General features: G+C 38.4%; 1 protein-coding gene across 1 annotated transcript in view; it reads right to left on the bottom strand.

The window, feature by feature from the left end:
• The window catches only part of CNTNAP2 (contactin associated protein 2), a 2,507,009-nt gene that overhangs the window by 906,037 nt on the left and 1,588,141 nt on the right, over positions 1 to 12,831 (bottom strand). Inside the window, exon 11 of the mRNA XM_082257542.1 lies at positions 12,024 to 12,130. Coding sequence (XP_082113668.1) covers positions 12,024 to 12,130 — 107 coding nt within the window. The remainder of the gene's footprint in view (positions 1 to 12,023; positions 12,131 to 12,831) is intronic.

Here is a 12,831-nt window from a genome sequence, read left to right on the forward strand (position 1 = left end):
ACACTATATATATATATATATATATATATATATATATATATATATATATATATATATATATATAATATATGTGTTTTTGAATTCCCAGGGCAGTTTCCTTTGCTTTCAAAATTAAAAGTAACTTTGGCATCTCTTTCTGTGCATGCAATATAGGACAGCTCACCAAAACCTTGCTAGCATATGCAAGGAGCATGTACTTCTAAAAGAATGCTGGAGGAGTTTTTTCTTCATAAAGTACCAGATTGTCTCAGCATTTGCACTTTTTCATGCTTCCATATAATTTATAAGGGCATGTTCTTTATAAGAGATGTAAAGCAGATATTATGAGCAATACAACTTGTAGTTTTTACTTCATTCACCACAAACATACCTGTACTAAATGCATATAAAATTAATTGAAATTAAAACAAACCAGGGGCTTATAAGATATTAAAAAAAAAACAAATGCAATTACTAATGATGCCTATTCAATTAAAGGAATTTACTAAGACTGGAGCACCTATAATCTGGATTCACTCTGCATAGCAACCAATCAGATTCCAGCATTCATTTTCAAAGCTTAACTGAACAAGTTGAAGCTAGAAGCTGATTGATTACTATCCCGCCACCCCTGACCAACCCACTTACCCAATATGTTTAACATGCGCTTGCAAGGTTTAACGATGATATAATTAAAAGACTTTCTAAACTTTAAGCTTAAAATATATTGCGTTCTGAAAACAGGATTGCTAATTTCTCCTTAGTTTTGATATAACCTATTAAAGTGTCAAAAGCCTGGAAAACCTAGCAAATAAACACATTAATTGTAAACAAAGTGATGCCAAGAGCGCATAATATGAATAATACATCAATAATTTCTGGTAGTGCAGTGACTCCAAGGCTAATGAGAACTTGCACGTTTCTTTATATGGAGAGCAAGAAGAGAAAATAGTTTGAAATATTAAAAACAGAAAGAGTTTTTAAAAAAGGTATTGAATTTCATTATTTTAAGTTACCGTAAACATTTATATATACACATATTAACCACTTCAATACAGGGCACTTTCACACCCTTCCTGCCCAGGCCAATTTTCAGCTTTTAGCGCTGTTGCATTTTGAATGACAATTGCACGGTCATGCAAAACTGTACCTAAGCCAAATTTATGTCATTTTATCCCCCATAAATAGAGCTTTCTTTTGGTGGTATTTGATCACCACAAGGTTTTTCTTTTTTGCTAAACATAAAAAAAGACCGAAAAGTTTGAAAAAAAAAGTTTTTTGTTTATGTCATAAAATTTTGTAAATAAATATGTTTTTTTCCTGCACTGACAATCACTGATGAGGCCGCACTGACAGGCACTAATGAGGAGGCACTGATGGGATGGCACTGATGATGAGGCACTAATATGCAGAACTGATGGGCACTGATAGGGGGCAGTGATATGCAGCACTGATGGGCACTGATATGTCGCACTGATAGGTAGCACTGATATTCAGCATTGATGGGCACTAATAGGCGGCACTGATGGGCACTGATATGCAGCATTGATGAACACTGATAGGTGGCACTGATGGGCACTAATATGTGGCACTGATAGGTGGCACTGATGGACACTGATGGGCCATGATGGGCACTGGTGGGCGGCACTGATAGATGGCAATGATGGGCACTGGTGGGCAGCACTGATAGATGGCAATGATAGGCAGCATTGATGAGGAGGGCACTGACAGGCTCCCTGAGCACTGATTGGCATCCCTAAAGGCATGGGTGGGCATCCCTGGTGGCCATGGGTGAGCAATCTCTGGTGGCTCTAGTGGCATCCCCCAAGGGTCTGCACTGGTAATCAATGCTCTGATTACCAACACAAACCCCCCCCCGTCAGGAGATCCGCCGATCGTCTCTCCTCTACTCACGCCTGTCAGGCGTGAACTGAGGAAAGCTAATCAACGGCACTTCCTATTTACTATGTGACCAGCTGTGATTGGACACAGCTGGTCACATGGTAAAGAGCCTACGTCATAGATCGATGATCGTGAAACACTACCAGATGAAGTGTTTTTTATCACCATTTTGGAAATCTTCATTTAGTTCAAATTGCTGTTATAAATTACTGGAGTTAAAATGACTCTGTCATGTTGTAAAGCAACATAACAATTCAGGGTTTTGAATTATCATGTATGTGCACTTAAAAAAAAAAAAAAAATCAGTGGTTAGATGTTAAACCTAACTTCAATCAATGTGATTATTTTTAGCTTTGGATAGAGAAGGGAAGCTTAAAAACTTTTGTCTGATTTTTCCTTCTAATGGGAGGCAAAGGACCTGTATATACAGTGAAACAAGAGAAAAACAGGACAGACACATCCTGACTCAAGAAGTAATAGTGGATATCACACAAAAAAGGAAAGCTTCAGGTACCTGTCTAGTTATAAAATAGAAAAAAAAAATAAATAAATAAATATATATATATATATATATATATATATATATATATATATATATATATATATATATATAAATAAAATCTGGAAATACATTTTTTAAGCAGAGTATCCCCTAGAAGGATAGTAGACCCCGACAACATTTAAAAACAATAAAAAAATAAAATAAACCATCAACTATTGAACCTCTGTGAATGTAATTTCCCCTCACTTCTTGTACCTGGAGCACTAATACAAGAAAAATCACTGTAATAAGGAAACAGACAAGGTTAAAAAGCTGAAAGAGGCTTTAACCTGTCCCTGTGCTACTTGAAATAATAAAATTGAACTTTAACTAAAATATATCATGTAAGAAGATGGACTGAAGGCGATGTTATAGGTTATAGAAATTAAGACTGAAATCAGATTGTGTGTTATACAGACCATTTGTACTAGGGTGTTCTGGTAATGCAGGTTTGTTTGTGCACTGCACTGTCATTTATTGTAAATGGTACCCAGAAAGAAAGGAGGTGCAACCTCAATTTATGGTACCCAAAAGGACAAATGTTTCACACACATTTTTTTTAAAGCTTATAAACAAAGATTTACTACAGACATCTTAAAAAACACATAGCAAAAAAAGACATGCCACAATAGCATTTACAGTATCAGGTTCAAATTAGACTACACTACTTTTCCCATAGTAGCAACTAGAATCCAAAAATGGAGAATGTTTTTGTGACATTCATTGCTTCCTCAGAAGTAATGTGAGACAATATTTATCTGAGATAACATATACTGTAAGTACCTTATGATGTGTGTCTGCAAAGCTTTTTATGTGGGGAAAGCTATTAGACAACTTTACCAATGGATTGGTGATCATGTTTATTACTCTAGCAATGGCAAGTTAATCATTGTGGGTCGATATATTCATTTACACTATCGGTATGATCCCCTAGTGGTTCAGTTTATAGTTCTGAAAGTAATTCCTGAGGACTTGGGGAAGATTGGGATTGTGAAATATTGCAGCGTGAGATCCTTTGGATCGAATGCCTAAACTCAACTTCCCTTTGTGACAGACCCAACCAGCACAGGGGCTTTTGGAGAGGACTGCAGGGTGGCCTCTTGCCTACTGTCTATGTGCCCTGGCTTTTAAGGGAAAACTATTCTTTGGGAGGTGAGTGTCTGGGGAACCCTTGGAGTTGTCTTGTTTCTGATTCATGCCCACATTCCCCCAAAACACTCAGAGTGTGGAAACTGGAGGACCCATATACATATTTATCGCCTCTATGCCCAAAACCAACAATGACTGCTTTCGATTATAATACTCAGAGTAGATGTTAATATCATCAGTTAAAAGCTACCTGATTCTGCGGTCTCCTGATATAATCTGTTTAAGGTGTGTAGCACCCTACAAGGTAGGTGCTAGGCAAAGTATAATGGGCCTTGGCTGCCTAACAGCAGGGCCATGATTTTTAGCTGGGCTGTCATGTCTCCCAGGTGTTGCTATTGAGGTTGGGGAGTCTCCCCACTGGCTCCATGAAAAGGGTTCTCATTGGGCAGTGGAGAAAACCCAATCAGTGGCACATTCAGGCCTGTATCTACCCCAGAAAGGCAGACTCTGCCGCAGAGGATTCTGGAAGTGGGTATAGGTCTGAGGGGAATGCATGATGTGGCGTCTTTGGCGGGAAGCAGAGTCCCAGGAGGGGGGGTACGGCTGTCTCTCCTCCTATCAGAAAGATCGGGTGGCTGCCTGAGAGTCCAGAGAGAGCTGAGCTGAGCTACAGAGAGGATCCGGTGTACCGAGGACCAGTGGAGATAGAGGGGTTCATTTCCAGGAAAGCTTGAAAAGTTTGTGAGTACTGTGAATTGCCCCTGAGGATCTGCCTAGTGTAGAGGGGACCACTCCGGTGAAGGTCCCAGGGATCCAGGAGCCAGCTAGTGTCAAAGAGGGTGCCTAGTCAGAGGACCCTGAAGTGTCAGAGGGGGTGCCTAGTGAGAGGACCCTGAAGTGTAGAGGGGGCCCCAGGGGTTGGGCCCTGAAGAGTTACGTGTACAGTGTTAAGGGTTGCAGCAGCACAAGCAGTTACAAGGAGCTACCTCAGTCAGTGAAGGGCTGGAGGGAGCCATTAACAGGACTTTTGAGCTAGACAGAGTGCCAAGAGTCAAGAGTTACTACAGTTCTGGATCTTCTGAGTTAACCAAGGAGATAAAGTCAACGTTTCAGCACAGTTCAGCAAAACAGTATTTTCAAGTACCAGGAAGCGTTGGTTGGCATTCAGCTGGCATCAGGACAGCGCTAATAGGCATTTTTCTACAAAGTGTCCCAGTTAAACCTAGTTGAGCCAGAGGAGTATCCCACTCATTCCCTTCTCCCATCCCCATCACAAAATAAACAAAACAAACTAAAGATGCGGGAATGGTCATTATCTCAGCTCTCACACTTGGGTTTTCAACTTAAATGTGTTGGAAGTGTTACCTGTAACAATGGCAGACCCACATCAGGCCCAATGCCTGGAAATCCTGCTACAGGTGTTATGTGTTAAGTGTCTTTGTCCCATTGTGTGCCTCTTAGGTGTGCATTCCCATTGTTCTATTGTTTTTTTCTGTCAGATCATTTGGAGATGAGATTAATAATGTGACCACTTTAACTTGTTATCAAACTATTGTGGAGTGTTATGTGTTTATGTTGATTAGTTTAAGGGTTAATTAGATCACTGTCAGCTATTAGTTGCTAGATTCAGATTAGGTTAGCATTATGCGTATGTTCGCTGTTTCTTAGTTATGCTATTTATATTCCTGTTTACAGTTTGTATTGTATACGATAATGTTATCAAGCTCACCTGATATTGTGTGGTTTATAAGTTCTGTGTGAGTTTTCAATAAAGAGAGTTTCAGTTTGCATCTAAGCTATTGTCAGCTAGTCTTGGATAGTCAGCTATAATATCTGGTTTCTATGTTGAGACTGGAGGAATCTATATATCTTGACAGAAACAATCCACCTGGCTTAAATAAAGCCATTTCACACAAATCTTTTCTGGAGTAAGAGGCCCTTTAATTAATTCATCTCTATAGAGTTCCCCTGTTTGTTTTCTTTTCAGGGGATTGATTCATACCAAAGCCTCTGTACATATTTCAATCATCATAAATGGAAATCTGGTGTCCTTATAGGGTTTGGCCACCTGTGTTGAATATTGTACCCTGTTTAGCTATACCAAGTGTGTCTGTTGAGGAGGGGTTATCTTTTGTATTGCTGTAATGTCTTATTTTCCCAATCAGTTGTATATATTTCACATGTGCTTAGTAAAATTTTTCACTTTATGTATATAAACCTTTTGTTTTAGGAGGAGGCTAGATCTTCTGCCCATTGGGGCTTGTCCTGGCATTGTGGTGTGCCTGGTAGATTGCTCTAATTGCTTCCTCTGGGAGGACATATTTTCCTCCAGGAGGGGGCGGTGTAGTGGGCCGTTGTGTCTGCCTCCCCACCAACCTATTCACAGTCCTACTCCATGTCATTTGGCAGTGACTGTGTCTGTAGTACTGTGTCTGAAGTGATGGGTCTGAGGCGTTTAAGGCCTTCACTCACCATTGTGGATGAATCAATGCCACAGCAACCTCATAGGTGAGCGGAGCTTTGGACTCAATCAGGCATTTTTGCTGGCAGCTTGTGGATAGAATTTTGGTAATCATATATACCCATCTCCTTGCCATCTACATTTCTTTTTTATATTTTCAGTTTCCCTTCTCCTTGGGATCCTTTTTGTGGAACCTTCTGGGCTTTTTGCTTGTTTGAAACCTAGTTCAGAGCTGGTGGTTAATCCACAACTGTACCTTTTCAAGTATCCATCCGATACCGGTGATCCTTTAGTGCATTTTATAAAGAATATTTTGCTGTCAAATGCCATTTCCCCTCGGGTGCTATTGAACTTTTCCTTGGGGGTTTTTAAGCTTAGTATTTGCTTTGCCAAGCTATTGGTGGATGCTTTTTAAGGGGCTCTCATTGCAGTCACTCCCCTTTTTCCCCAACCCCCCTTTTCTTCCCCTGCTTTTTCTGTTTCCTTTTTCTATTCCCTATTCTCTTCCCTTTCTACCACTCCTTCCCTTTTCTTTCCCTCCCTCATTTTTTAATTTCCTTCTCCCTTTTTTTCTCTTCTTTTCCTCCTAACCCCCCTTCTCCCTTCCACTTTTCCCTCCCACCTTTCATAACTCCCTTCTTCCCCTCCCCCCTTTTTGTCCCCCCCCCCCACTTTTTTCCCTCTTATTTTTGCATTTTGAGGGTATATTTTGCTCAAATTCCTGGTATAAAACTTTGTTTTTGAGCTTTTAAAACAAATGTGTGTGAATCTCTTGTCCTTTTAGGTAATGAGATAAATTGAGATTGTACCTCCTCCTTTCTTCCCAGTTGCAAGTTACTGGATGATGGTGCCCCCTACTGGGTAATTTCTGGTCCTATAGACACCAATAATTTGTTTTGTATAGGGTACCCACATGAAACTCCAAAATACAGCTGCACTGTAATACACTGCAGCACAGCACAAAGCAAGGTATCCTGTGTGTTGCACAGTGAAAAAAATATTCAGCTTTCCCAAAGGTTCTCCTGCATTGAGGTAGTTATAGGCCATTCATTTTGATTTGGCTACCTAATGCAGTGCCTCTAAACACATGGCAATGCATGCCAATGTGCATATTGCAGCACATTATGTTTTAGGGTTAAGGGGAACTACCTGGAGAAGCACAGTAACATTTTGGGATAAGCAGACACTGTAGAGTGTGTGAAACTAATGCCCCGTACACACGTGCAGATTATCTGAAGACTTTTGTCTGCAGACTTACCAAAACCATATAATATGAGGTCAAACCTAAACACTTTCAATTTGTATGCAATCCGGCAGGCCCTTGCACTACAGAGAAAAGGTAAATCTGAAGACAAAAGTCTTCAGATAATCTGCACGTGTGTACGGGGCATTATGTATGTATGGAGCAGAGCCTATAGGACTTTCAGGCCCTGTTGCATCTACAATGGCCACTTAAGCTGGAAAGTAAATCTGTGTATGGAGAAGGACACATTTCTGAAATAATTTTTATAGGAGGTACTGCAGTGAGTAAAAGCAAAGCAAATCCAACCAAATCTTAACTATTGTAATATGACTTGTTAAACCTTCTGTGGAAACAGAGGCTCTCCTGGAGGCTACAGTCTGTGTTTATGTGTCTGTTTGAAGAAATAACTTATAAACATTTAGCAATGGAAACAGATAATAAAATACAAGCTTGAAGTATTGCACAAAACATAGAGTTACTGCCATTTACGCACAAGGCGATTTTTGACATATATGTCTAGATTGTGCTACGCTTACCAATTATTTGATGCTAAAGTCACACAGTAGATAAATTAGAACGTTTTGGTTAGGGTTTCTTATTTTTATTTGTCTAATCAAGGGAAAACTGTAGCCAAACCACCAATTCAGTCAAAAATGTAGAAAGTAAAAACCATTTACAAGCATTTTAGAAGTAGAAAAAAAAAGGATTCCAATACAGCTTTTTTTTAACTAATTTGGAAAAATACTTTTGCAGTTTACAATAAAAAACGAATTTAAAGGGAGTATATCCTTATACAATTTGCTGGTGATTTTTTATTTTCACTTTCATACATTTTCCTTTAGCCTATGCTGGCATCTCTGTAAAAGATCTCTTGCTGGTTCTGTCAGTTGATCCTATTATTTTTAGTGGATGGCATGTTAGCAAACAAAAAATCTTACCAAAAAAATGGTAGTAGGCGGATGAAGAACAGCTTGAGACACAGTGTGATAAAAATATTTCCTTAGGATATTTCTTTTATACTTGTCACTAAAATTATAGCTTAAAGTAAGCAATATTGTAATTTTACAGGTGTAAAGTTGTGTGTGTGTTTTTTTTTTTATTTTATGGTCAATCAAACAGAGTCATGGCCAGTTCCCTGTTTGCAGGAAAAATCAAAGTAAAACTGTAATTAGGTTCCTTATTTTTAATCTTAAATACCTTCAAAAAGCAATAGCAAAGGAAAAGGATTACATTTAAACCAATGTTGTATCATACTGGCAAAATTCTTCAGGCCATTTGTCTTCCGATGACCTATGTTATTGTAATCCAATAGCTTTATTCTAGTGTTAGATGGAAGACAGAACAAGAGACTTTAAATCCTCTTTGATACCACAGAACAGGTACAGCTGTTTTATTGCCGTTTGGTATTGTTCTAGATGTCTAAGCATAATGCTTTGAGAAAATGTACAAGAATGCAAGGATTAGCTCTTCTTTTTTTAATGAAGCAGCTTTCCAAAAACTATCAACAGTTGAATACTGCTTCCAGATCTGATAGACAGTACATCAAGTCCTGAATATGTAATTTTTATTTATAGACAGACAATACATTTGTTCATTATATATGTGATTGAAATAATATATTAAATAAACATATACTGTATATATATATATGTATATACATATACTGTATATATATATATATATATATATATATATATATATATATATATATATATATATATATATATATACGCGTCTTTTTTTAGTCTACATTTAAAGGGATCTGTGCTCAAAAATCAAAGAAGGGGAAGGCGCAAACCCCTAGTGCATTATCCGAGTAAAAAAGGAATTTATTAATATGAAAATCAACCAATAAAATGCGTACACACAAAGGTGCACAGGTATACAGCATGTACATGGAAGGATGACATGAGGTAGAACATCTAAGTGTTTCTGCAACCTCCCATACACACGCTAACACGTTTCAGGGGCGCACCCTCTTCTTCAGAGCTGTGCTAACTAGTACAATCAAATGTTTAAATACAGCAATGCTCCCCAAAAATCCACCCCCAAAAATCTACTTATATTTAAAGTAGCAGCTCCCTCCCCTTTCCTTTCCATGTACATGCTGTATACTTTGTTTTTTTGCAGTTCCACATGTGATAGACCCATCAGAGGAGGGCTGCATCCACCGGGCATTTGGACTGTGTATGTGATATAATATTGGTTGGATATCTCTCTGCCGAGAACCTTTGAGCACTGAGAGTGTTTAACTGTCTTTTCTTGTGGATCTGTGCTCAAATTAAACCCTCTAAGCTACAGGTCAACATGTCCATAGTGGCCGGATGGGCAAATAGTGACTTTGCACCTTGATGTTTCTCCTGAGCCTGCCCAGACCTGCACTTCCCAATTATGCTTTGTGTAAAGCCAATATCTATTTTTCATTATGTTAGGCATTATGCCTCACAGTATACAGTTTTATTAAGAATGCTTTTTGTACTTGGTTGAAAACTTTTTAGCCCATGGATCGTGCAAGTAACAGCAGCCGATTGACAGCACTAATCTATTGCTTTGTAATTGGAAGCAACATTGTCAGGTCGGTATGTGCACTCTATCAGTTGGCTGTTAGCTGTAAATCTGAAAGGCCTGTTGGCAGTCCAAAGGCCAACTGGAGGAGCATTTACAGTGAGACATGATGCCAATCATACTAAAAAATAGATTTTCAGCTTACACACACTTTAATACATTGCTATGAAGGGTAGTCTCATTTACAAATAGTGAGGCAAATAAGGAAGCAGTGCTGGATACCACAAATATTAGCATTTTATGTAGTGGCGTAGAGAAGAACCGCAGTTGGTTCTAGCATAGGCAGGAAAACAATACTCCAGTATTATACAGTACTGTATGTCTGATACATATGAAGTTTACTATGTTTCTAAATGAAGACAGAAAAAGGGAAAGGAATCAACAATTTGCATTTTAGCTCTACTGTTACAGGGCTTAAAACATATCGAAACGCAAAAACAAAAATATAAAAAATTGCAGATTATTGGTGCTTGGTGTTATGGCTACATTTATTGTCCCTTTTCAATTTTTTTGGCTTTATTTTCACCCGTTAACCCTGCAAATATTACACTTCCTGTCCCTGGGTGGCTATGTCACTCTTTCAGTGAATCTACAGTATGAAGAGGACCACAATTGTCACCCTAGGCTGCTCTCCTTATATGGATAACAAACATGTCTGCATCTCTCCTTCCCCATTACATTGGGGGGTAGGGCAATTGGTAGTTTACAGAAGATAGCTAGGAAGGAGGATAGTACTTGGTGTAGCTAACAAAAAGTGACAAAGACACTCTATTTTTGCAAGATAGCCAGATATTTTCTGTACTTGATTAAAATGTTCTTAGCTTGAAAATAAAAAGGAAACCAGATGGAGCCATTACATCTAAGGGCTGTAGCCTGCTATATATATTGCATTTTTGTTCTTATGTTTATTTAGCCTTTAAAAAAAAAAAAGTGAGATCTCCTTATTCTCTTTAGGCCCCAAGGTAAAATAATTTTAAATAATAAATGGGAAAGAATACAATGAATTCTGATTACATTAACTTTGGATAAACAGGACTGGTTGAGAAATCAGTTTGGGGTAACTTGAGATTATTTTTAAACACATTATAAATTATGCATTTCTGGGATTTATGTGGAAATATAGAGATAACTGAAGATCCAGAGAACTATAAATCTTTAAATGACATCAAGTTTTGGCTGAACAGAATAGAATGACGTGTAAACTTCTAATTATCATACCTTACACAACAGACACTTATGAGTCGGGTTAGAGCAGGGTTTCTCTACCAGGGTTCAGTGGAACCCTAGGGTTCCTTCTGAGGTTGCTAGGGGTTTCTTGAGCAATAGGCAATTTCTGCCTCTCAGATAGGTTTCCAATGACACTATTGTTACTTTTAGCTATCTGTAAGGGGGTAATTCTTCCCAATGATGACAAGAGAAAGGAGCATTCTTCCCACTACTATCACGCTAATGTGTCATGAGTTGTAGATTTTTAATTTTTATCAGGGGTTCCCCGAGAACCAGAAATTTATTTGAAAAGGTGTTGAAAAGGTTGAGAAAGGCTGGGTTGAGAAAGGCTGGGTTAGAGCTACATGGAGCTTGAATGTTCCATCTGCTACCATGTACCTCTCACACACCTCTAGGTGTCCAGTAGCCAGCTTCTATGCACTTGTCATTCTTGCAAGATATAAAAAAAAAAAAACAAGTCAGTGCTACAGCTGCCATATATTATGATGGCTTTCCATTCACAAGATTCTCAAGAATTCCAAAAATAGACTGAAATCAAAAATAGATGAGATGTTATAAAAAATGTCATAGGAGAATAAATCCCTCTTTATTTAAACCCAAGTATTCCTGCTGTCCTCTAAAAAATACAATTTTTTTACAAACAGTTTGTTTTATGGGGTAAAAATAACCTTCAATTATTTGTGTACTGCTGTTTTGACTTTAACACCAATGCAACTTGTCATAAGATACATTAATACTGAACACAGAGTCATCATATATAGTAGAAAACAGATGGATTATGAAAACAAATGTTCATTATGCTCTTGCAAAAACTTTTTTTTTATAGCATAGGAAAGGTTTGTAAGCATTTATTTTTTTCTGTCTTTGCCATCATTGGAGAGATTCTTCTACACAGAGCAATATATACACCTGACAGAGCTTTAACCCTTCTTCCACTGTAACTAAAAACATTTGGCTGGGGCTCCACTTTATATAAGCAAAACACATAAAGGATATTTCAAAATTCTTATACTTACAGTTATGACATGTGGCTCCAGTGTACCCAGTACCTTCACAGTTACATGTAATGGTATCCCATGTTTGTGTGCATTTGCCTCCATGTTCACAATTATTGGGGACACATCTGCCAAAGAAAGAAAAACAACTGAGACAAATTTGCTTTACAAATCAACAAAGTTCAAATTGTCAGCACCCTATGTCAGTGTGAAACATTGGCAGTTTTTTCATTAAAGTGATACTAAAGTCTCATTTTTTTTTCTCTTTAAAAAATAACAAACATGTTATACTTACCTCCTCTATGCAGTAGTTTTGCGCAGAGCAGCCTAGATCCTCCCTCCTGTCGAGTGCACCTACAGCAAGCAGCTTGCTATGGGGGCACCCGAGGCAGGCCACAGCTGTGTGTCCATTCAGACACGGAGCCATGGCTCAACCCCACCCCCTCTCCTTATTTTCTAACTGACTTTGATTGACAGCAGCGGGAGCCAATGGCGCCACTGCTGTGTCTCAGCCAATCAGGAGGGAGAGTCCCGATGGCCTAGGCACTCGTGCACATTGCTGGATTGAGAAGTATTGGAGACAAATATGTTTTTATTTGAAATTGCAAAAAAAAGTAAAAGAACAGTGAACATCAAATAGAACATAAAAGAGGGGGAGGGGGAAGTCCCCACTGTAGAACAAAATTGCAATATAAATAACACACAGAATAGGGTTATCATAGCAATACATAGAAAAGAACATCTCATGGATTGAGAAGTATTAGGAGGGCTGAGGGGGGCTGCTGCACACTCAAGGTTTTTTTTATCTTATTGCAAAGAATGTATTAAG

This window comes from Pelophylax lessonae (assembly GCF_965119305.1).
Source record: "Pelophylax lessonae genome assembly, chromosome: 5".
NCBI lineage: Eukaryota > Metazoa > Chordata > Amphibia > Anura > Ranidae > Pelophylax > Pelophylax lessonae.